Genomic DNA, 23,987 nt, shown 5'->3' with positions numbered 1-23,987 from the left:
CAGATGCACACGCGGTCTCGCATGCGCGCTCTTGATCGCTCACTCTAGATTCCGGGAGATTTGATCTAATTTGCGGGCGTCAGGGAGCCGCTATCAATATGCGGGAGACTCCCGGAACTTCCGGGATACTTGGGATGTCTGCATTGTGTGACATGCAATTTACCTGCTTAGCTCTAAGTGATGACCACTGGATGCCCTAAAAGAACACAAGTCACTGGAGTCACAATTTTCATAGGTCTATTTGAGACCAGTGCTTGAAGTGGGCCGAGTTTTGAATGACTGGAAATCTTTTTTGTAGTGTAGTCCATGATCCATGTAGGCCATTAATTCCCCTCTCCAACATGCCTCCCTAGCCTAGACTACAGGTCGCAGCAAGAGGCTTCTCTATTAATCAACTGTGAAATGTAAAAGGCTAGAAATACATTTTTAGAGAACTTTCTGAAACTGTTGTTATCACTGCCTTGCTGTCCTCTCTTTCAGAATATTTTCTAGCATTCAGTTGAACTGTGTTATTTTATACTGTAGGTGGCGGTATTGCACCGACTGGTGTTTAATCTGCTAATACTGAAGGCAAAAGAAGTAGTGTACTCCATATACCGGAAGTGTTTCCTGTTCAATGCTTGAAATAAGATAACAATGGAAAAAACATGTTAAAAACGATATAAGGAATTAACGACGACCAACGATTTCACGTATTTTGGGTGGGTAACCCCTACAGCTTAGCCTATGTATAATATTACATTATTTTGGATTATCTTTTTCTTCATTTAAAGTGTGATTTACTGACTCTTAAACATGTTGCTAACGTAAGTTCACTATAGGCTGCTAAAGGGACTCTTATATGTCAAGCAGTGTATGGATACATTTTCATTTTATAACGTCGTTTGAGTGGTATTATAGTGTGTATTTTCATCAGCAGGGAATTATGTGTTTAAATTGTTAAGAGAATGTGAAGAAAAGAAATACATTCGCCTATCCATATACCAAGCATTGTCCATTTAAAGACAAGGTGGTTAATCTAACTCTGGCAAGCATGCATTCTCATTAATGTGTGGTTTAGTGCTATTAGCAGGAATATCATGTGCTAATAGATTGCCTACTGACTGAGTGATTTGGGATGATCTAATTATGTTGTTGTTGATCTTTTTCATGTCTCGACTGTTTGTGGGGAAAGCCATGGAGATTCCAAGCTACATGTCTAAGCTGCTCTGTGAACTAAATGAACAGCGCAAGCGGGATTTCTTCTGTGACTGCAGCATCATTGTGGAGGGTCAAGTCTTCAAGGCACACAGGAACATACTGTTTGCAGGGAGCGGCTATTTCCGTGCCTTACTGGTCCACTATCTGCAGGACAGTGGCCAACGACACAGCACGGCCTCATTGGATATTGTCACTGCAACAGCCTTCTCGCTCATCTTGGACTTTCTGTACTCTGGCCGACTGGATTTGTGCAGTGACAATGTTATTGAGGTGATGTCAGCTGCCAGCTATCTTCAGATGACTGATGTGGTGAACTTCTGCAAGAGTTACATTCACGATTCACTGGAGATCTGCTCTCGAGGGAAGGAGCAGGAGACGCAAACAAGAGGAGAAAGGGAGAAGGAGGCCCAGGGGCCGGCAGACAGCAGGACACCAGCTGAGGGGCCCAGCATAACTGTGTCTCCCACCTCTCAAGACGGAAGGACAGTAACACAACCCAACACTCCCCCCAACACTACCATCTCTGCTGCCTTAAGTAGCAGACATTCCGATGAGAGCGAGAGCTCACGGGGGCAGGCCAGTACTGCTATCTCTGTAGATCCCCCTGTTAAGAGAGACCCAGAGAACCCAGCGGGCTGCTCTTCAGGGAACTTGCTGTTTGGATTTGTGCATCCCAAGATAGAGTTCGACCCAGATGAGGAGAACGAGGAGTCCCCACAATCTAAAGAAGCAGGCCACTATTCCAGGTCCACTCATTTCGACAGCCGCACACTAGCAGCAAGCCTGTCCGCTAGTGCTGAAGCAACTGCCCAGGAGTACGACAGTTATCAGGCCAAGATGATGCAGTACTATAGTCCAGGCATAGGAGGGGGTGCAGTGGCTGGGCGTGGGGATGAAGGCATGGGCCTTGGAAGCTCAGCCAGTATGGAGATCCACAGTGACTGGTTTGGGGAGGATGCAGGTGAGAGGATGCTTCATTCTTTGTGTTCCCCAGCAGTCTGATCATGGGGAACTGTGGCCAGCAGTGCCTGCTTTTACACAATTGCAATTCATTATTTATTAAATACTTTAAAATGAATTTTATGATCCCAAAGGTGAAGATGTGATACCAAATCGTGTTACCAGCACAAAACTTAGCCTTCTTTAAAAAATGGCAAATTACTGCACACTGTTGAACAGAAACAGGAAAACCAAGCTGACAAACATGCAGCCTTGTTTTTTGAAACCTTATTTTTGTGTGTTAACCTTTTCCCCAAAAAAGCTACCATGGTTGTATCTTTTGCTGTATATGTATTGTATCTCTTGGTTTGTGCTTTAGGGGATGGTCTGGTGGTGTCAGTGAAGCTCCATAAATGCCCGTACTGCCCCTACACTTCCAAGCAGAGGGGCATCCTGAAGCGACACATACGGTGCCACACAGGAGAACGCCCGTACCCTTGCCATACATGTGGCAAGCGTTTCACACGCCAGGAACATCTTCGCAGTCATGCCCTCAGTGTAAGTGTTTTCTTTTTTTATGGATTAAAATGACCCACCACATTTATCCCATTTGTTGCACATAAAGTTGTATTTTTCACCATTAAAAATAGCTGAATGTAATCATTTTAGATAACTATCAAGGTTCACTTAGAAGTTTATTCCAAGGTGGGGTTGTAGAATAAAGGGAGGAAATAATTGTTTTTGTAGATTAGATTGTTGAGGCCAGGGGGTTGAGATTTGGACAGTTACCTTCCGCCAGTTAGAATCCAGATCATCCACCACAATCTTTAAAAATTGCATTCCATGTTGTGCTCACTTCTGGCCACTTTTTCACAAACAAGCCACCAACATTGTTCGTAGACACGAAAGTATGTTGTCTATTGATGGTAATTTTGATACCATAGATTTAATAGAGACCCAGTCAGACCAATAGTATGAAAAATCAGGAACAGAGTTTATTTACAATGATGCGCATCAAGGGAGAGACAGCATGACTTCACCTAAAGATCCATCAGCTGCTCTAACTAGACAAGGAAATCGTTAGGGTTTAAGTATCCTTCCAGGCTGATGGGAGATGGCGTTGGTCATCTCATCTCACGTGGACTACTCTGAATCAGACCCTGATTAGTGGCAACCTGGCAATCCGGAGCAGATAGCTACTGACGCAGCCATGCAGAACAGTGAAACACTGTGAAGTCATAATATTCCCTAGCCTAGAAATCTAGACGCGCCCTTAGCGGCAGAAAATTACATTTGCTGCCAGGGCTAGTCTAGCAACTCTCCGTTGGCTTGTGAGCTCCAGAAATCGAAACTCAATCAGGCCAATGAAATCGTGTATAGAGTCGTTAGGTGGGATTAACATAATGATTGATGGCAGAGTTGCAACGGTTTGGCTTGAATTCCCTGCTACGGTTTGGCTTGAATTCCCTGCTACTTGAAAACAAATAAGATGGATGTTGCTGCTGGCGAACAGTGTGACACGAGTTAAGCTTTTATTAATTAAGTTGGCAAACGTTTGAACTAGCCAACTAGCTCCGCTGGTGGGAAACGCATGGGACTCATAGCGCTGCCGCTGTCCTATTGCGTGCAGAGGGAATTTCAAATACAACTGATTATCCCGCCCCTCGGACTGAGCACTGCGAACGGTGAGTGCCCAGACCCTACATTTTAATGTGGGTCTGGCTCGTCAGGCTAAATATTCCCGCTTATCTCTAAATACAGTCACACAGAGATATATACACAGGGACAGTACAGATATCCTACAGTCATTCATACTAATCATACTTTTAGTATCAAAGTGACCCACTAATGAGAAATGCAGAACATTAAACCGCATATTGGAATATTGGACATAATGCAGAACATTAAACCATATATTGGAATATTGGACATAATGTTCTATTCCACTTTCTCTCACTATGTGGATCAGAGGATGCTCCTAGCTAGTCTTTTAAAGCTGGGAGCATTAACCATAGATGCATAGATGACATAATCTGTGGCCCTCTGTAATGTGTCACCTAATTGGCTTGTTTGTAAAAGTGTGGCTTGATGGTGACAGCCATTTAAAGGGATATTCCACCATTTGGGGAAATACACTCATTTTCCACCTCCCCTTGAGTTAAACAGTTGAGTTTTACCTTTCCCCAGTTCATTCAACCGTTCTCTAAGTCTGACAGTAACACTTTTAGCTCATTGAATCAGATTAGACCATTATCTTATAGCAGAGATGCTAACGGTCTAATCTGATTCAATGAGTTGGAGCTAAAAGTGCTACTGTCAGACTGTGCAGCATCGGGCATTGAAATGAATGGGGTCAGTACTTCCTCCCTCTCTCCAGGTCTATATCAGTCAGTTATGGCCCCAACACATCAGAAGGGTCACACACTAGACCTAGTGTTGTCCTCTGGTTTCTCAGTTTCCAATGTTAAAATAGTTGATACTGGTGTGTCTGACCCTTTTATGATTTTATTTGAATCAATTTGATAGTTTTGTCCCCCCCTCCACCCCCCTTATCCTACTCCCTTGTCAGAGCTATTAATTCCACCACAGCCTCACAGTTCACTAATACTTTTATGCTCTCTCTTTCACCTGCTGTCTTAGATTCTCTTTCCACCTGCACCGACACTGAGGATCTACTTACTCTTTTTAATACATCTTGCCTTGCCACTCTTGAGTCTGTAGCTCCTTTAAAACAAAAGCGGTGTAAATCCAATAGGTCAACTACTCCTTGGCTAAATTCCACTACCTGTTCGCTCAGAAAGGCTTGTAGGAAAGCAGAGCGAAAATGGAAAAAAGATAAACTACAGGTCTCCTATGATATATTTAGAGATTCTCTTAAGGCTTATCAAATCACTGTCAAAGCAGCAAAGGCAGCTTTCTATGCTGAGCTTATTCACAAAAATGCTCACAGACCAAAAGTGTTAAATAAAATTAATAAAATCATAAATCCTCCTACTACAATGTCCTCTCTTCCTGCTACAACAGAAACCTGTGAGATGTTTCTCAATTTCTTTATTGACAAAATTGACAACATAAAGTCTCATATCACACCCTCAATTTCTGATCCTGCTTTGTATCAGTCTGTAGTTTGCCGCCTCCAACAATTCCAACCAGTCTCTTCCTCACAGTTGTCAGACATGGTCTCTCATATGAAGCCCTCTTCTTGCCACTCTGATATTCTTCCACCTCACCTTTTCAAAGAAGCTTTTGCGGCTATTTGCCCTTTTATCTTGACCATCATTAATAGCTCCCTGGCTAATGGAGTAGTACCCTCTGGCTTTAAACACGCTATTGTGCAACCTCTCCTGAAAAAACCTTCCCTTGATCCCATTGATTTGAAAAATTATAGGCCCATTTCTAAACTGCCCTTTCTCTCTAAGATCTTAGAAAAAGTTGTTCTGTCACAAGTCTCTTCCTATTTAAACACCTCTAATATCCTTGACAAGTTTCAATCTGGTTTTAGACCACTTCATAGTACAGAGTCTGCCTTACTTAAGGTCCATAACGATCTATTGCTCTCTGTTGACTCTGGCTCTTGTGCCCTATTGGTCCTGTTAGATCTTAGTGCTGCTTTTGACACCATTGACCACAAGATCCTTTTAAAACGCCTGGGTGTTGAAGTTGGTCTGCAAGGCACTGTATTAAATTGGTTCAGATCTTACTTACTGATAGATCTTTTTCAGTGCATTAAGGCAATGCTTCTTCGTCATCTGCTCCCATTAAATGTGGTGTCCCCCAGGGTTCTATTTTAGGGCCTCTATTATTTTCTTTATATATGCTTCCCCTGGGCTCCATTTTCAATCAATTCAATATTCGTTATCACTGCTACGCAGATGATACCCAATTTTATATACCGGTGGCCCCTGAAAATTCCTGCTCATTGACAAAGCTTTTTCTTTGTCTTAATGACATTAAGAATTGGATGGCTAACAACTTTTTACAGCTAAATGACAGCAAAACAGAAGTAATCATTTTTGGACCACCACATTCTGTCAACAATGTAAGCAAGTCTCTTGGCCCTCTGTCTGTTAACCATCACAGTGTGGTCAAGAACCTAGGTGTTTTCCTAGACTCTTCTCTGACTTTTAATAAGCAAGTCAACAGCGTTGTCAAGGGAAGTTTTTACCAACTTAGGACAATAGCAAAGCTCAAGTCTTCTCTCTCCTACAGTGATTTAGAAATCCTTATACATGCCTTTATTTCCTCTAGGCTTGATTATTGCAACTCACTGTATGTAGGTGTAACTAAATCTACTCTAAACAGACTCCAGCTGGTCCAAAATGCTGCAGCCAGATTACTGACTGGATCTAAGAAATGTGACCACATTTCACCTGTGTTGGCTAAACTGCACTGGCTTCCTGTGGAACAAAGAATTAATTAAAAAATTCTTCTGTTTGTTTTCAAAGCTCTACATGGTTTAGCACCTCAGTATTTATGTGATCTTTTAATTCCTTACTGTCCTCCTAGACCTCTTCGATCATCTTCCCAGTGTCTTCTTTGTGTTCCTTCTGCCTCTCTTAAATCCAAAGGTGACAGAGCTTTCGCTGTCTATGCTCCCCAGCTTTGGAATAGCCTTCCTGATGTTGTGAAATCCTGCCCCACTATTAGTAGTTTTAAATCCAACCTAAATACCTACCTCTTCTCCCTAGCTTTTAACACTCCCTGACTCCCTCACCTCTCCCTTTTTTTTTCTTTTTTTTTTTTATATATGTTTATATGTATGTATATGTATTATTGTTATTATTATTTGTTTTATTATTATGTTACACCCCCACCCTTACGTGGCCCTTTAGGGGCGAACAAAGACCCACCACTGACCCCACATCCTAATAAATAACAGGAACACCTTTTAAAATGTACCCAACCAGTGGGATTTATTACATGGAAGATAAACCATAACAGAACACTACATAGACATGACACAAAGTCCAAATCAAAAGACAAGACACAATCCCAGGCTGAGAGGCAGCAAGACAGCCAGCAGTCCCCACACCAAAAGCCTCTCCTCAGGAACTGGATCCTGGAGCCTTTAACTCCTGATCGATCAATCAGGGCCAGGTGCTCCCAATCAGGGCAATTATCTGCAGCACACCTGAGCAGAGGTAGAGAGGGGAGAGAACAGGGACAAACAGCACTGGGAACACATGCAGCCGTAACAATTATTATTATTATTTTTAATATTATTATTATTTTATGTAAAGCACTTTGGTGCAATGCTATTGCTTTGAAATGTGCTATATAAATAAATTTGACTTGACTTATCAAGTCAACTATATGACTATATGACTATATCATGCCTCCATGGTTGAGAACATGTTAGACTGGCAGTGTACTGTAAATATGCTTAACTCAAATGCCCTTAATGGCCCAGGTTCAAAGGATAGGGTATATGGAGGCCCTCTAGCCTTGTTTCTGTGTACTGAACATGATCCTATGTGTTTGGGTGGCAGGTGCATCGCACAAACTGGCCTGTAGTGTGTAAGGGCTGCCGGCGTGTCTTCACGGATGGCGTCTCTCACAGTCTGAAACGCTCTGGCTTATGTGAAGGCTGTACCTGTGTCACCACCACACAACAGGACCCAGGTTCCACAAATCCCAGCAGCCAGTCGGAGGGCTCGGACCGTAGCAACACAGAACCTGACTGGCCAGTCTTCATGGATGATGGTAATGAGGCAGAAGGAGGGAACTGATGAGAGCCACCCAAGCCCTTCCTGTTGCGGAATGTGGAATGTTGGGATGCTAATGAAATGCGTCAGCCAAATCTAATGTAATGTAATGATAATAAGACACAATAGTCAAGTCATTTGGCTCCTCGTACCAGCCATATCTCTTGTGGGTACTTACTGGGTCAACATTAAGGGAGTGACTTAACTCAGTAAGTCTTGTGTTACAGCTGCATCTCTCTGAAACATTTAACATGCATGGGAATTCCCAATGGGTAATTATTCCAAGAGAACAATAGGCCAGTTTGATAGGCCTGAGGGATCAGCTAAGAGGTGTTGCTGTTAGCAGCATGGGAAAACATCATCCATGAGGAGTAATGCTGATCTGAACTTCTTGTTGCTTGCTCACTGATCATAATTGATACTGTTTTAATCACTTCGGAACAGAGATCAACCGAGACCAGATACAGGACGTGTGACCAGCACGTGTTGTACAGCACGTGTGACCCTTGGAAAGGAGTTCAAAATATCTGTAAGACTATGTGCATTGATCTTGGTTGGAACAGCATATTGAGGGTGGAGTTTACTTTTTACTGTTGTATGTTCCACAAACAAATCTACACATTGTAGTACTAAGTACTGAACAACCAGAAGCTACCTCAATACAGTGTGTAGAGTATGTATGTTCCATTAATTAGTAAGTTGTTTAAGATTCCTAAGACCAGAGATGTGCAAATCAAGTGTGGAAATTGTAGTTAGATCTGAAAAGTTTTGTTTTGTTGTGTAATTTAGTTGCATCAGTATCATGAATGGATGATGTCATTACATATTTTGAATCATGAGCAGTAAATGTAATGGAATTTGAAAAACAAACAAAAAATATATTGTAAATATACAATTGCACTAAAGTAAATGTGATATTCAGCATTAATTTTTTTTCTGTTTAATGGTGTCTTCTTAAATCCTCTGGCTTGGGGCCTGCATTTGCATAAATAGCTTCATAGAAATTATTAATTTCTAGGGAGCTCATTGACTAATCCCACACATACATTTCCCCTTTGTTCATTTGCCAAACACTTTTATCCATAGTGGCTTACAGTGCAAAAAAACAACAATGAAACTGGCCAATTTAAGTGTTAAATGGACATTTAAGAAAGACAGGAGTCATCTGCTTCAGGCTGTCCCATTTGAAGGAAAGAATGAGAGTAGGAGAAGGATGGAACAAAATACACACATCAGCACTACAATGGCATACAGTGTTGAAATGTGCTGTTTTCAATATGTGCAGTTTTCAGTGGATGCTTCTGCCAAGCTATTTTCATATACCAAAAAAATCTGTTACAAAAGTTTCTTCTGCAACAAAAAAATAGTAATACTGATAATATCAACTACAAACTTATAGGAAAAGAATTTTATTCATCCTGTTGTAGGCAAAATACACTATATACAAAAACTGACAGAATCAAGAACCATCTGAGGTGATTGTTCACAGGTGATGTTTTCAGAAAGCCTTACATGTTCATCTCCTATTATTAAAGCAATTGAAATGAGACATAACATGTATTTAGTTCTCTGTGGGAATTTGGATAATTATATATTTAAAAATGGTCATAAAATATACTAAAACTATACATAAATTAGCAAAAAGCTTTTATAAGATGTTACCAAATGTTCGCTAATTAAAGTCCATGATCATGCCACTTTTAAACCACCGTTTCTGGTGATTGCACCCAGAACATAAATAGATAAAGAACTGGAAAAAAGCTCCACTTACAAATTCACTGATCACCCCTTAAATTTCATTCAATTTCATGTGCACATGAGGGGACTCTTGGTCCTGAGGTATAAAACCACTGAGCTTAGATAGTAGTCTACACAATGAACACAAAACAGAAAACAAATGTGAAGACAGTAAAATCAGGTAAAGTGACAATGTCAATGCATCAACAGATTAGGAGATGAATGGCTTTCTTTTCAATGATAAAATAACAGTTTGATCAATTAACCTTCATTCCTGTGCTGTGTTTTCATTCACCCAAACACAGTCTCAGGTGTATCAGAGTGAAAGCACTGGGCAGGAGGAGATTGTGCAACAGATTGGAGATGACCAAATGCTCATGGAAGGCTCTGTGTACTACTTCTGGGAAATCAACCTTCAGAAATTCCGCAAAAAGTAAAACAACTTCTCCTCCTGAAATCCCTTTATCCCTTTCCCTATCCATGCTATTCATCCACCTTAAAGCCCCGCATACAGGTGAACCTTCACAAAGGAGATAGACTCATCATAGTCTATGTGTCCTTTTTCATAGATTACGTAAATGTACTTCTTATCTTCTGGAGTGTGACCTCTAATTGAGGTCATGGAGGAATAGCCACTTGGACCAGCCCAGATCTGGACAGCCTTCTGCTCCCATGACTGACCCTTATTCAAAGACCAACGAAGAGTCAGGTTCACTCCTGAGAGAGAGAGAAAGGATGACTGATTACAGAAACGTACATACTATGCACAGTTTAGCCAGGATGTAAAAAGAGAATCTCCCAAGCCCATACGGTTCCTTTCTTACTGTGCTGCTCATTAGATGGGTTGGTGAAGAAGAGGATTCCCTCTTTTTGCAGGGCCCCAGCTGCCACAGCAGGATCCACTAGAGTGTGGTCAAAGATCAGCTCCTCCACAGGCAAGGACTCTCCCCCATCAAAACTCCTCACCACCATCCGGCACCGACAGTGGTAGTTGTTATTGTTGCGAACGTTAATGACAATACTTCCGTCCTCCATCTCAACTGGCTATGAACAAAAGGTTATCATCAGCCTTTTATTGCATAGTATATCAACCTAGTTTTATCAAATATTTACCACTGTTAGAATCATTTCTTTAGTCACATTACTTCACTGTATAGACTGTATAGCTTAGTGTCTTGAGGGCTGCGCTAGCCTGGTAAACCAAACTCATTCACAAGTGAATAGAGTCTGGACACTCACGATTGCGTAACCTTTCCAACACTAGCATGGTGACGGGCATAGGCATAGTGTTAACTTTCAAATCATTGGTCTAGCCCAGGGATTCCCAAACTGTGGTACGCGTACCCCCGGTGGTACGCGAGCTACTTCTAGGGGGTAGGCTACGTGAGATGAAAAGGGCTATGGCGGACAGGTGTAAAATGAAAATTTTAAATCTTTTGTAATTAATCCATGAATAAATACATAATTTCGAATCAGGTCATAATGATATGGAAACATTAAATTAAAGGATATCATTTATAAACTCTGAGGGCAGCTTATTATGACGCCTGGAATAGCTAATAGAATGCGTTACTTTTGAATGCGTTGGATGGTCCGTGGTCCGTGGGGGGAAAGTTTCGCGGATATAACAGGTTTTTGAAAACAACAAAAACAGAAAGGAGGGAAGGAGCAAAGCTAGGAGTTATTTCAGATGGGCAAGAAAGGTAATGTCGTGGAAAAAATCACTAACTTTTAACTCTAACTTAGCACTCTGAACAAAAACCAGCGGAGAACGGTCTGAGATGAGAAGTGGCCGCTTGTGGCCTTTTATTCACAAGTCCTTCTGGGTACAGCTCTGAAAAATGCAGAGACTTAAGTGTCGCCAGGCAGGAGTTGCGAATGATGGATGTCCTCTGCAGCGGAGACTCCATGACCCAGGCCTTGGGGAGAAGGTGCGCACTTTCTGAGGATTTTCCTCTTGGGGGAAGTTTTTGTATGTGGTCAAAAACACCTCCTTTTTACTTATGACCAACCCTGGCCCAGTGTCTGCCCCCTATGAAATCGGCAGACCCTTTTTCATCCAATCAATGTATATTCAATAAATCATATAGGTAGATGAGCTCACTGAGCTGCCACAAAAATGATTAAATAATCCCCAGTAGGCCTGTGTCACGTTCGCGCACGTGCATGACTTTACTACATATATCTCTCGGCTGCTGCCTGGCAACACATGACATCTTCAAAAAAAATCTGCCACAGTAACATTAAGCTAGGCTTTACATTTAACAAACTAAAGGTAGCCTAAGTTTAGCCTTTCTAGGCTGTATAGCCTAATGTTGTCCAAACGAATACATACTTGTCAGGCGTTGTTGTAGGCCTATTATAAGATATTGTATGTGGATGTAGTTAGGCTACTTTTCATAACTTTTTAACTGACCAAATGCACGTGGGGGTACGCGAGCCGAGCCGGAATGTAGGCGGTGGTATGCGGGGGGGACAGTTTGGGAACCGCTGGTCTAGCCTAGACAGCAAAATATATTTGGGCCAGATTTGGCGCAGATCCTCTAAACGGACCTGCCCCGGGGTCATTTCTTCCAACGGGCCAATACCGGAACAGGTTGGAATTACGGATCAGAGACAGATCTGGCCCAGTACAGTTAATATTGCCATGGCATTTGGTGCGGATCTGGCCCAGACTCATATTCTACATCTGGGGCTCATCTGGCCCTGGTCTGTGATTCATATTTAAGCTATCAGACAATTAAGACCCACACAATTTGTAATTTTCTAAATAGTTTTTTATTTTAAAAAGGCAAAAGAGAACACTGTGTCCGCTAGCCTAAGCTTAGGCCTAGGCCTACAATATAACAGAAACCAATATGTGAAATATAAGGCTTATGTTGATAAACAAACTCCGCTAAACGCACTGAAAGAAAATGTCATGTTAACATAGTCCGTTGCATCTAACCGGCTGATGTCCCGATCATGATGACAATACAACCTAAATAAAACATTTGTTTTGGTTCAAATAACGTGTTTTGCTGCTTGGGTCAGCTGTGTCGGAGGAAGATTACTGGCAGTCTGGGGAGCACTGAAAGCACAGAACAGTTGGGCGATCCTGCAGATCAGAAGGTCGGTGGACTTTGACAGCGACAGTTTGTTGTTTCATGAGAGTTCTTCGACGTTAGTTAGGCTACTCAATCCAGACTGCAGGGCAGGCTGCTATCATGGCAGCTCGCAGTTCAGCAGCAGTTCCTTGGTCGCGGCAGCGGCAGATCTCTCGCAGAGGCTAGTAGCTGTCCTGAGAAATATTTTCGAGCAGACGGTGAATAGCAGCGCCGTTCACGGATTGATGTCAGAGGACCAGGGCAAAAACTAGCCCAGTGGACTAACGTTAAAGTTAGGCATCAACCTGCGATTCTTCCTCACTGCTCCTGTGAGGCGTACAAAAAGCACACAAAGCAAAGAAACAAAGAGATTCAACATCCAAAGATTATTTATTTTATAACAGTAACGTTATAGTATGCCAACAACGCATTGCATCCCAAACCGGATAAACTGGAGGACAGCGACAATTCTTGTGGACCTTCGATAAAAGGCTTTACAGCCAAGTTTTTCCACTCTAAATCCATTTTAAACAGGCTTAAAAAACGCTGACCGTCTAAAGCTACCTGCAGTGCTACTAGCAGCAAGGCTACAGACAAATGGCTACGAATTTGCAGCTAACACACAATGGACACGATATTAAGCGATTTTGGTGAATAATAAGCAAAGCTCACCAATTTAGCCTTAAAGCTCATGTTCACATAGTTGTGGGTGGATGCATGTTTAAAAGAACCTAGACTACAAGCTAACCGTAGCTACTGCCCAGCTTGTCTGGCACGTTTCAGGTTGTCAGAATTTCAGAGTAAACTAAGTTTGTAAACTTTCATGTTTAATACAGAACAGGCCTACATATTTAGCAGACTAAAATGACATCAACACCAGTTTACATTTAAAATGATACTTGTATAATGTACTTACCAATAATCACAAAGACGGTGCAGCCTGTAGTCTTCCACTCTGCATAATCACATAACGTAGTTGCAGTTGCAGGTTTATGTGGGGGGAAAGTGTTCCCTTAGTTGTGGCGCGTCTGGTCTGCGAAGCTGCCCCGGATGTACTACTACTAGTACTACTATCCATATATATATATATATATATATATATATATATATATATATATAGAACACCTATCAGTAGGGAATTTAAAAAAATAAGTTGGGGGGTAACCCCCCTAACCCCCCAAACCCCCCTAATACAAACAACCTATTTTACAGTCTTTGACAACTTCAACTATCAGTTGCGTTAAAATTGTTTCAACGTCCACCACCAGAATGATGATTTGATTACTACCCATCTCCATAGAAACGGACGCGGTAGTAGCCTTGTAGCCTCAGCTGGCCAATCACAGGGCGAGTAGGGCGGGACTCTTCCCCTACCACCCTACAAAAAAAAAATTTGCGCCCCGGATAGGCGCCGCACCCGCTGGATGGACTGTCACAGTCAGAAGCTACAGACAAGTCTGGCGTAAAGTTGGTGCAGATCTGCATAGTGAGTGCGACTGCTGCGCGAATCTGCCGATTCAAAAACGGATCTGGCACAGATGTAAATGCTGTCTGGGTAACCAATTACATTGATCAGAGATGCTTAACATTACTTTCAAATTCGCCTACACTTTACAAACTGACAATAAACAGCATCGACAGTCAGGGGAAAAAAAACAGACATGGCTTCAATGCTTGAGCTATGGGTTTACCCATAGCCTCCAACTGTTATCTCAGAAAAGAAGAGTTTTAAAAGGCAAAGGCATTAAACACCCATAAACTGTTATGTCTTTTATTTGCTTAATATTATTGTGGTGCGCGGTGAGAGAAAGTGGAATAGAACATTATGTCCAATATTCCAATATGTGGTTTAATGTTCTGCATTTCTCATTAGTGGGTCACTTTGATACTAATAGTATGATTCTATGTAATGACTGTATGATATCTGTACTGTCCCTGTGTATATCTGTGTGTGACTGTGTTTAGAGATAAGCAGGAATATTATGACTTTGCAGTGTTTCACTGTTCTGCATGGCTGCGTCAGTAGCTATCTGCTCCGGATTGCCAGACTGCCACTAATCAGGGTCTGATTCAGAGTAGTCCACGTGAGATGGGATGACCAACGCCATCTCCCGTCAGCCTGGAAGGATACTTAAACCCTAACTCATACATGGGCAACATCCGGCCCGTGGGCTTTCCCTGACCGGCCCGCGTAAGGTCCGTGAAAGAACAATAGTCAAGAGCCTAGCATAGAGATAATGCATGCAAATCAATATCGTTGTTTTTATTTTGAAAGCGACTGCTATTTGTACGCACATACATTTGTGCGTGGATGCATACGACGTAAACACCCTCACTGATGTGCTGGTGAATAGAATTTATGCTTCTGCGTCGACACAATGCAGTTGCCTTTACGTCGGCGTAAACCTTTCAAAGTTTTGTGTCTCTTATGTCTGCGTCGCTCACCACCGCAAAGGTTGTTAGAACGAACGTTAATTTCAAAACGTTACTGGCAGATAGACAGTTTACAATCGGATAACCCCGTAATTGCAACCAAAATATGTCTGAGTTTATTTGCAAAGCTTATGTTAGCGAACTAGTATGATGCTATCCACAGGTTGCTTGAAGCAGCCGGCTCAACACACAGAGCGAGTTGACCAATCACAGTTATGTGCATAAAGTTAAAGCAAAAACATAGCCTACATTTAATAGTTTTCTTTGTGCATGTTGATTAACTAATGACAGCCTACTATTGTCTGCTCCACATTTTCGTAGTCTAATTCTGCATAGAGTTAATTTAATGATGGTAATGATTTAATGATGAAATATTGCTGAGTGTTGATGAAATGGTGGCACAGGCCTATCGGTTGTACTGACCCCTTCACATTTTCATGACCTAGCCTAATTATATAGATATTGTAGTACTTTTTTATATCAGAATATTATATTCAGAAAACTGAAAAAAATGCTGTTTTTCCTTTGTCTCCTTCACATTTTCATCTGTTCTTACGACTAGTAAACAAAACCATATGATTTACTTAATGTTATACAAGAACAGAATAGAATTGAACAGAATTGAGTTCAGACTTGAGTTCGGTATTTTGGGTCCGGCCCTCCTCAACAGTCCCAGTTTGTCATGTGGCCCCTTGGAGAAATTAGTTGCCCACCCCTGCCCTAACTATTTCCTTGTCTAGTTAGAGCAGATGATGGATCTTTAGGTGAAGTCATGCTGTCTCTCCCTTGATGCGCATCATTGTAAATAAACTCTGTTCCTGATTTTTCATACTATTGGTCTGACTGGGTCTCTATTAAATCTATGGTATCAAAATTACCATCAGTGGGAAGATTTCCTCCTAAATGATGCATCATAAGAGATTTTCTTATCATGGTGACATTTCCGCAATAACCTCCAAGATCCTCCTTTCGCAATAGCGCCGACTTAATGATTTGTGCTTACTAAACACAAACTGTCCATTTGATGTCAAGAACAGGAGCTAGACAACTGGAAACGTGAACATTTTCTGACATTATTTCTTTGTTCATTTGGATCACTTTGGCACATGCGGTCAGAGCGGATCCCTTACCTGGCACTCATCAGGATTGAAATCCTGGGGCTTTTTGGGCTGGTTATAAGGGATGCTCTTCAGTGCGGCCCCGTACCTCCAGGTGACGCCATGGTCATCACTCAAGATACAGAAGACGCCGTCTCCAGGAATTGAACCATGACCACAAACCACCAAACGGCCTACAGCTGGGGGGTACTGCTTCTGTAGATGGACAGCAAAATGGGTAAGATAGCATTTTAAGATGCTGATGAATTATATTGATCTTGTTAATTCTCAAACACATACAATAATTAATTGAATGACAATCATATTTGTATTAGAATGATGGATAATATATGCTACATTTAAAAGCACCTGTATGCCAAATCCTGGGCCAGGGGCAAAGCTCTTGACCCCCAGCATGTCAGACAGGTTGCGTGGAGCACTCCAACTGAGACCGTCGTCCAGGCTCTCCACCAGCATGGTACTGGACGTACTACAGTGGTATTTATGGAAACAGAGAGAGTAGATGAGCAGCACAGAGCCCTTCTCCTCATCTATGACCACTGAGCCCAGATTCAAACCATCAGCCAGAGAGCCATCATCCACAATGAAGGAAGTGGGGGACCATGTTGCTCCTGAGGAAATACAATACAAGATCATGTAGATAGAAATTTGTAAAATAATAAAAAAGTCCTCTTGTCCTTTTCCACTTGTTCAGGTTTCACCTTTGTCAGTGGAGCGGCGCATGGCAATGAACTTTGACCCAAGATCGACTTCACTTTGTTTCCTTGCTTCAGAGAACGCTAGTAGGCTCCCACGCTTCGTGAACGTAAGCAAAGGAATCCGATAGGTGTTGACCTCTCCAGCTCCTCCACCGACCCATAACAGCAACTCCTCGACTACTAGTGGGGTTATTTGCTAACAAAATGGGAAAACATAACCAAGAGATAGGCTAGTTATTTTTTGTCAATGTAGCCTACGTTTCCTAACATGAAGATTGTGATGTGTAGTGAAACCATGCATTTAACCAGTAACGTTATTGGATTTGGCATGTTCATCTAAATAGCCATCCATCACAGAACTGTGCATGAAAACGCTCTTTAAACACTAGTCACTATTACACTACAGTGTAATTACACTAGACGAATTCCCCAAAAACGTTACACTGTAAAAGTCTAACATTAAGTAATGTCTATGACGTACAGGCTCGACATTTCAGTGTAATGGCTATCTTGATTAAAGACCGGCCTCACAACAACAAAGTATCAGTTCAGTTTACCTCTCCATTAGCACACAAACACGGAAGAGCAACAAACGAGAGGAAGGTCGCAATAATGCTGAATCGTTCCCATATTAGCGCTCTAACCATGCTGTCTGTCCACGCCACAAATAGCCTACAGATTACTGTACGAAGCTTCGGTCAAAATTATGAAAGAAAACTAAATCACTAGTTCTCCGAGGGCAATCTGTCATATGACCAAAATAAGTCACATGATCAAAAGATGGAACTGAAACCTGTGTGACGAAGTGAATACGTATGCAGCGTAAATACGTATGAAGTTGGTCAAAACAAAATCCTTTAAGGAAGTCTGGTCAAAACTGGTAAAATAACTATTTAACATTTAAATTATGCCATAAGGCTACTCATGAGAATTGATTTTGGTTCTGTTTTTTACGGTTAACGTGTATCGCCAGGGCACATTAAGAGACTAATTACAGACAGTTTATATTCGAGCAGGCAGGCTACTTAGGCTGACTTATGTTACATCCAGAAATAAAACCCTTTTAAAAACCCATTATTTTCTACAAAGGGTCTTCCAGACTCAATTGTTTACAATAAATATTTATTGACTTACTCTCCACAGTCCACACTCTGTGTACTTCCAATGCACATGTATTGTAGCTGGTTGGGCTGAGACCATGTTGTGATGCAGAGTGCAGCCTATTCTGCCTATTTTCTCTACGCCTATACGGAGGATTGAATAGACTGTAAAAAATAGGTTATAGCCTAATCAAGGATCTTTGGTTCAGTCTAACCTTAAGCCAAAGAATTATGTGTAGGCAACACATTGAATGGTTCTTGTTTCATGTTTCTTTTTGGCTATACATGTGTGTGCTATGAAGCTCATGAGGAATTCCTGAATTAACTTTACAGAGTATCTGTTGCTTTCATGTGCAACATCTCAAAGATCATAATTTTTGCTTGGTGAATGTGTTTATTTTACCCAATGACTTGTACAATAACAAGTTGGATTTATATGTTGCCAACTACTCTTCTCAGATATGCCATACCAACACAACAAATCAGCATACACACACTATGGATAAATCCAATTCAAAGGCAGCACAGGACTTGACAACACTGGTAAGTTTACTTGACCTCTTGCATTTTTCTAGTTATATGCTTCCAGTGAACCCTCAGGAACATCTGTCATTCATTCTCCTGTTTACAGATGGAAACCACCATGCAGCAACTAAGTCATAAGTTTCAAGCAACGTCAGATCAAATTGTGTCAAGAAATATCCTTTTATATAGAGTAAACAGAAAATGTACATGGGGTAAATGGGGTCCATGTTAAGCAATTTCTTACAGATAGTGTACACTGAACACAAACATGTGATGTTAAGGTGTGTTTTCACAGTTTCTTCTTTTGATGGGTTAATACATTTTAAAGCAGCAGCTGTCTGTATCACAATTGATTTTAAAATCCCTTAACACCAAAACTGGAAGAAATGGGAACACGCATCAATGATCTGGAAAAAAATGTGGCTGACCTCATGAGACAAGCAGGAATGGATGAATGTCAAACAGGAGAGGAAATGGCTAAGGTAAAACCTGCAACACCTATTTATAAGTGTAATCCATGCTATTTTACAGTACCCTTATTATTAAGGCAAAACGTGACCTTTGTTAGCTACCATTAAAAATGTAAATAAAAACTTAAATATACTAGCCTGCTTACATGTAATCCCTCTGCTGTTGAGGAATACATTTAGACAGATTATTCACCAAAGATAGGTGCCACTTATTTGACCATAATTATCTTATATTATTTGATCAACTGATCTAATGAGCTGGGTGGAATTTCACCAAATAAGGCATGCAGCCAAAGATTGTGGCTCTGAGGCAGCATTTTGTACTTGAACCATTGTATCACAAGATATTGGCATAGGCACCTATTGGCAATTGAATTTTAATCACCTGTTGGCAGCCATTTCTTTGAGTGAACCTGAATTCAATGAAACTGCACTAGGAGACTAGAGTGAGAAAATGTGTCTGCTGTAAAAAAAAAAAAAGGATGTCCGCTTGCCAAGTTTCCAAATTGTAGCTGAAGTGGTTCTTGAGAAAAGTGTCCATGTGGACGGACCTCTTAAGGGTCTTGTCATGTGGGGCTTCCATGCAGTGTCCTGGGTCCCCTCAACAAATAATTACAGAAACACAAAGCTAAAGAGACAAGACTATTCAAATGCTTAAGTTGAGAAAAGACTCCACAGCAAGTTGAGATGCGTAGGTATGACATTGGAACTGGGATTTATAAACACTGCCTGGCCCAAAAAAGGTTGCTGTGAAGGGAAAAGCCTGAAATGATGCACCCATAGTGCCCACTGGACAAGCCTCTGGACTTTTATTACCACATAACCAGATCATAATACCATCTCCAGAGTCTGGTTATGTGGTAATAAAATGAAGTCAGCTGACTACCTGAATGTGCTGAATGACTGTTATACTGTACCAACAACTGCCCTGAACCCCACAGTCTTTGGGATGTGTCAGGTAAGGAGGCCAATGGAGGAACATGTGACTCTGACTGGAAATCAGACAGGTGTCTCTGATTGCCGGCAAGTGTTGCCCATATACAGTCAAGGTGTTGCCCCCAGCAATATGGTGGCCGCGTTTACGATGCTACCTAATAGAACTCGACGGACAATGCGGGATCTAGCTTTCTAATATCTATAGGCCCAGGTTCAAATCTAGAACCCACCATGTTGCACGGGGCATGTTGCTTGTCTGCTAAATATTAGTCACCTTTTTTACACATATATACTTTAGAGATTATATAATTTTTTCCATCCATTTTTACATTCCTCCAATAGGAATGGGGGACACTGAGAACAATGTGCAAAGGTGGTACTTCAAAATATTTGAGACTGTTATTGCAATAAGGGGGCTCTACCGAGTATTGGAGTAATGGGGTGGAATACCTATTGTATAATATATGCTGTTTATTTTTTTAGCAGAAAAAATGTGCACTTCAGTAAAAAATATATTCAAAAGTGTTGTAAAACACTGTATACTGAATTTAAGTAGTTTTCCTAAAACTAACTAGATTAGACTCAGGACTTTAGTTTAATTTAGTACATTTTTGAAGTCAAGTAAATAAAATGTCAAAATTGGTTGCATATTATATGCGCAAAAAATTGTGCACTCTTGTCTTTAGCAGACCTCACCCACTAGCAGACAATAGCAAATAAGTCCTGCTACTGTGCCCAGTTTATACTTTAGGTGTTCTTGCTTGCATATGTCCAGGTTTTCTCTTTTTAATTTTATGAAATAAAAAGTAGCAATGCATCAACATTGTTATTGCTTTAGGTGTTATATGTACTGTACTTTAAACTACTAAAGGGTAACTACTTACCCTTACCCTTTTTATGAATCTGAAACCACACAGAAATCCTATGAAATCAGATAAGATTTGTCTACTGTAATTGCCCTTCTTTACAAACTGTCATTATATTACACAATAGGTAAAGGTGGTCTATCTTTACATTCTTGTTTGCAGAGACAGTGATGGAATACACTCACCAGCAGTAAAACAGGAAAACACATCTACCTCTCTCATAATACCAAACATAAGTGCCTTGCCAGCAAAGATATCAGAAATGATGTACTTTTCTTCTATTTTATTTTGTATCAAATAATAAAAAAAGAACCAAATATGGTGAATAGTATCATGATTAATCTAACCACAATAAACTGCTCACACCTCATTAACAGATTTGTATTCTTCAGTTAAACACACCCGCACACTCTTCAAGGTTGACAGCAGTTAACTTTAAACCAACCCTCTATGTGTAAAACAAAGACATTTAATATCATACAGTCAAATGCAACAGAGAAATGGTCAGAAATTGCACTACAATGGCAACTGTACAATGGTAAAAGTACAAACTCCCCTGTTCAGATGAAATAGAAAGAAGAAAGGTCAGTATCTGTATTTTGTTGAATAGTCTTTTGGAGATACAACAAGACCTCTTCCTTTTCTTGCTCCTCTGTATACAGTTTCAACAATGTCTATCATCTCTTGCTTGTCCTCCATAGTCCAGTTGATCTTGTTGTTGTTGCCTGTGCCCAAATCAATCATAATGTGCTTGTTCCTAGAAAGCAATAGAGGACCAAAACTGCCATTGTAAATTAACAGATATGATAGTTATAATGTGCATTTTAGTCAAACAACACTCATGTTGTCTTAATCAATATTAAGAGTAAACTGCTCACCTGAAGAAGAACATGACTGTACATGGATCGTACAACTCGTACATCTTGTTAAAATCCGGAACCTCTGTGATGTCAACCAGATATATGACGGCAAAGTTTTTCACCTAAAGAAGTACACGACATAATGTTGTGGCAGCTCCTTAAAACAAACATTAAGGGATCTTTCAGTCCTTGAATGTGGGAAATGGTAGAGAGGGATGTTTTCATTTCAAACAGATTATTTAAAGATTATATGAGGGGTATTTCTCAAAAGCACAATTAAGATAAGAGAAAGCGAGACTTAACCCAGGGTTGTCTGTCTGGTCAACCTAGCTCAACACATTTCATGAACACCATGCCAGGATGAATAGGAGCAAGTAGGACAAGCCAGTTGTAAATAATTCAGGATACATACAAATTCTTGTCTTTCCTCTAAAGAACTCATGGTTGGGATAAAAAAAAAAATAGCATCCTTTACACCAAAGATTGTAGAGCTCTCTGCTCTATTCAAGTAAGTAACAACTTTTGATAGAGACCAACCATGAAGTGAAGTATTTCATTGGCAGGGCAGGCCAACTGAATGCCCATTTACGTACAGCCTACACCCACGTGAGTGCTTCCTCTTCTAGGCACGCAGTCATTAAGAACAGGGCTTGCCACTATAAAGAAACACATACATTATGTCTATATATAACTTAATATTGTCTTTATCACCAAATTCATTTGAAAACACCTTTGACAATTTACCTTCCATGGCTGATTTGCGTCCTGACTTTAGTGGATATCTGAGCAACACGGAGCATAGGCATTTTTTGACACCTGTTATTCCTTAGTGATTTTTAAACGTTTTAAATGATAGCTTGTTCATTTTGCAATGCTCAACTTACTTCCTGGCACTCAACTTCAACTTACTTCTACCCCAGTGGAACCCCAGCTCTCAACGGCTGCTCTGTTGCTGATGGTGTTTTGCCCAAAAAGGTTGCTTTGCGGGTGACTTTGTTTTAGAGGGTAAATAGGCTTGGTTGTTTATTGGTCACGGTGGGAGATCCCTATAGCAGAGGTGGCAACCTAAGGCCCGGGGGCCAAATGCGGCCTGATGGACTAATTAATCCGGCCCGCAGAGCCTTTATAAAATAGGACAATTTCTCATTAAAGGTGCTCTAAGCAATGTTGGGTAACATCACTTCGGTTGACGTTGAATCAAAACAGAGAGCTAGCTCGCCCCTCCCTCCCCATCCCTCCTGTGCGACTGAAACTCCTGAACCCGTGTCTCGTCGGTGAATGGCTGGAAATGTTTGTTATGTTTCATGGCCTAGGCTGCACCAGGCTGTTTTTGTTGCCTTTTTTGGAGCCTGGGCTGTCTACAGAGGCTGCATTTTTTTACAGTGTATTCAGGAGACTAGCAGCTAGTAGATTGTGAGGAGATGTTTGCTGTTTGTGACAAAAAAATCAGCTTAGAAACTGTGTGACATCGCTTTGAGCACCTTTAAGCCAAAGTGTTAGGTTGTAGGTCTGACTCGTTATAAAATGTAGTCGTATTCGTGAAGTATAACAAAAGTTCAAAGAAACAAAACAAAACGGATGTCAAAGACGAATCACTAAATTACCTTTTCAGCAATACTGTAAAGCACTTCATCCATTTTCATACAAGTTGGGTCCCAGTCGTGTCCGAACCTAATAACTAGAACACGGTCCTCCTCAGAGAGAATGGCCTGGTCCACTTGCCAGCCATTGTGTAGATGAGGAAGCATATAAGACATATTCACTCAGGTAGAAGACACTCTGTAAAAAGACATATCAAGCTTATTAGCTAACATATTGCTCATTACGTAGCCTACACAAACAGCATGCAATGGAAACGTTAGCATTTCGTTTCTTGTCCGATAGATAGTCTGAAGAAAATGTCACGGAATTTCAGACAGACTATCATTTTGATAGACATAAAATAGAATGAAACATGTTTTTCATGTTTTTGAAGCCTTTCCTGTAATGTTCAGCTCATCAAAAAGCTATCGATATCCAAGTAACGTAAGCCAACGTAACGTAACGTAACGCAACGTAAGCCAACGTAGCTAGCATGGCCAATGAAACGGTATCTCGGCCTACTCTGTGTTTGTCTGGTGAAATAAATGTTAGAAGCAAGCTACATAAACTACACAATTATACAATGCATAAAAATACCCATGTAACAACATACTCTTAACAGTTCACGTCATTACAAGAATATTAACGTTACACCAACCTTTTAGCCGAAAAATACACTTGAGCAACAGCGGTAAACTAACACCACAAACGGAGAATCAACGCTTGTTTTCCA

The 23,987-nt window shown here is 41.0% G+C and overlaps 4 protein-coding genes across 5 annotated transcripts; 2 read left to right on the top strand and 2 right to left on the bottom strand.

Moving 5' to 3' along the window:
- The first annotated feature begins 610 nt into the window (after window positions 1–610).
- Window positions 611–8,772, top strand: zbtb8b (zinc finger and BTB domain containing 8B). The gene is made up of 4 exons (XM_076302372.1): window positions 611–701; window positions 1,175–2,161; window positions 2,519–2,697; window positions 7,629–8,772. The coding sequence occupies exons 2-4, from the start codon at window positions 1,177–1,179 to the stop codon at window positions 7,866–7,868; spliced, it is 1,404 nt and encodes a 467-aa protein (XP_076158487.1). The 5' UTR covers window positions 611–701; window positions 1,175–1,176; the 3' UTR covers window positions 7,869–8,772.
- A 465-nt stretch (window positions 8,773–9,237) lies between these two features.
- Window positions 9,238–17,653, bottom strand: neu1 (neuraminidase 1). Its single transcript, XM_076302373.1, has 6 exons — window positions 17,474–17,653; window positions 16,920–17,112; window positions 16,567–16,829; window positions 16,231–16,413; window positions 10,406–10,625; window positions 9,238–10,298 (listed from the first exon to the last, which is right to left on the bottom strand). The coding sequence occupies exons 1-6, from the start codon at window positions 17,561–17,563 to the stop codon at window positions 10,078–10,080; spliced, it is 1,170 nt and encodes a 389-aa protein (XP_076158488.1). The 5' UTR covers window positions 17,564–17,653; the 3' UTR covers window positions 9,238–10,077.
- A 44-nt stretch (window positions 17,654–17,697) lies between these two features.
- On the top strand, window positions 17,698–21,187 carry LOC143141113 (uncharacterized). Its single transcript, XM_076302376.1, has 5 exons — window positions 17,698–17,796; window positions 18,476–18,559; window positions 18,648–18,714; window positions 18,920–19,023; window positions 20,976–21,187. Exons 1-5 carry the CDS (start codon window positions 17,749–17,751, stop codon window positions 20,982–20,984), a joined length of 312 nt encoding a protein of 103 aa, XP_076158491.1. The 5' UTR covers window positions 17,698–17,748; the 3' UTR covers window positions 20,985–21,187.
- Window positions 21,082–23,987, bottom strand: txnl4a (thioredoxin-like 4A). 2 transcript variants are annotated; one of them, XM_076302374.1, is made up of 4 exons: window positions 23,913–23,987; window positions 23,278–23,452; window positions 21,692–21,795; window positions 21,082–21,570 (listed from the first exon to the last, which is right to left on the bottom strand). In XM_076302374.1, exons 2-4 carry the CDS (start codon window positions 23,428–23,430, stop codon window positions 21,399–21,401), a joined length of 429 nt encoding a protein of 142 aa, XP_076158489.1. In that variant the 5' UTR covers window positions 23,431–23,452; window positions 23,913–23,987; the 3' UTR covers window positions 21,082–21,398. The 2 variants fall into 2 exon arrangements, with proteins under 2 accessions (XP_076158489.1, XP_076158490.1); XM_076302375.1 differs by lacking the exon at window positions 23,913–23,987 and adding an exon at window positions 22,211–22,329 and having other exon boundaries at window positions 23,278–23,364.

The sequence above is a fragment of the Alosa pseudoharengus genome, unplaced genomic scaffold, assembly GCF_046254945.1.
Source record: "Alosa pseudoharengus isolate Yale_2024_CS ecotype anadromous, Long Island Sound unplaced genomic scaffold, YU_APseudo_1.1 YU_APseudo_1.1_scf_23, whole genome shotgun sequence".
Classification (NCBI taxonomy): domain Eukaryota; kingdom Metazoa; phylum Chordata; class Actinopteri; order Clupeiformes; family Clupeidae; genus Alosa; species Alosa pseudoharengus.
The sequence above is the reverse complement of the archived record's forward strand: the minus strand, read 5'-3'. Positions and strand labels throughout refer to the sequence as shown.

What these genes read in the sequence shown, in the direction of transcription:
- zbtb8b (XM_076302372.1), top strand. Translation starts at nt 1,177, where the DNA reads ATGGAGATTCCAAGCTACATGTCTAAGCTGCTCTGTGAACTAAATGAA. An exon ending in CTGGTTTGGGGAGGATGCAG is followed by an intron (nt 2,162 to 2,518) that starts GTGAGAGGATGC and finishes TTTGTGCTTTAG; the next exon opens with GGGATGGTCTGGTGGTGTCA. An exon ending in TTCGCAGTCATGCCCTCAGT is followed by an intron (nt 2,698 to 7,628) that starts GTAAGTGTTTTC and finishes TTTGGGTGGCAG; the next exon opens with GTGCATCGCACAAACTGGCC.
- neu1 (XM_076302373.1), bottom strand. Translation starts at nt 17,563, where the DNA reads ATGGTTAGAGCGCTAATATGGGAACGATTCAGCATTATTGCGACCTTC. An exon ending in GCGCCGCTCCACTGACAAAG is followed by an intron (nt 16,830 to 16,919) that starts GTGAAACCTGAA and finishes GTATTTCCTCAG; the next exon opens with GAGCAACATGGTCCCCCACT. An exon ending in TCAATCCTGATGAGTGCCAG is followed by an intron (nt 10,626 to 16,230) that starts GTAAGGGATCCG and finishes TTTTGTTCATAG; the next exon opens with CCAGTTGAGATGGAGGACGG.
- LOC143141113 (XM_076302376.1), top strand. Translation starts at nt 17,749, where the DNA reads ATGAAGTTGGTCAAAACAAAATCCTTTAAGGAAGTCTGGTCAAAACTG. An exon ending in CACAGGACTTGACAACACTG is followed by an intron (nt 18,560 to 18,647) that starts GTAAGTTTACTT and finishes TCCTGTTTACAG; the next exon opens with ATGGAAACCACCATGCAGCA. An exon ending in AGATCAAATTGTGTCAAGAA is followed by an intron (nt 18,715 to 18,919) that starts ATATCCTTTTAT and finishes TAACACCAAAAC; the next exon opens with TGGAAGAAATGGGAACACGC.
- txnl4a (XM_076302374.1), bottom strand. Translation starts at nt 23,430, where the DNA reads ATGTCTTATATGCTTCCTCATCTACACAATGGCTGGCAAGTGGACCAG. An exon ending in TTTACAGTATTGCTGAAAAG is followed by an intron (nt 21,796 to 23,277) that starts GTAATTTAGTGA and finishes GTACTTCTTTAG; the next exon opens with GTGAAAAACTTTGCCGTCAT. An exon ending in ACAGTCATGTTCTTCTTCAG is followed by an intron (nt 21,571 to 21,691) that starts GTGAGCAGTTTA and finishes ATTGCTTTCTAG; the next exon opens with GAACAAGCACATTATGATTG.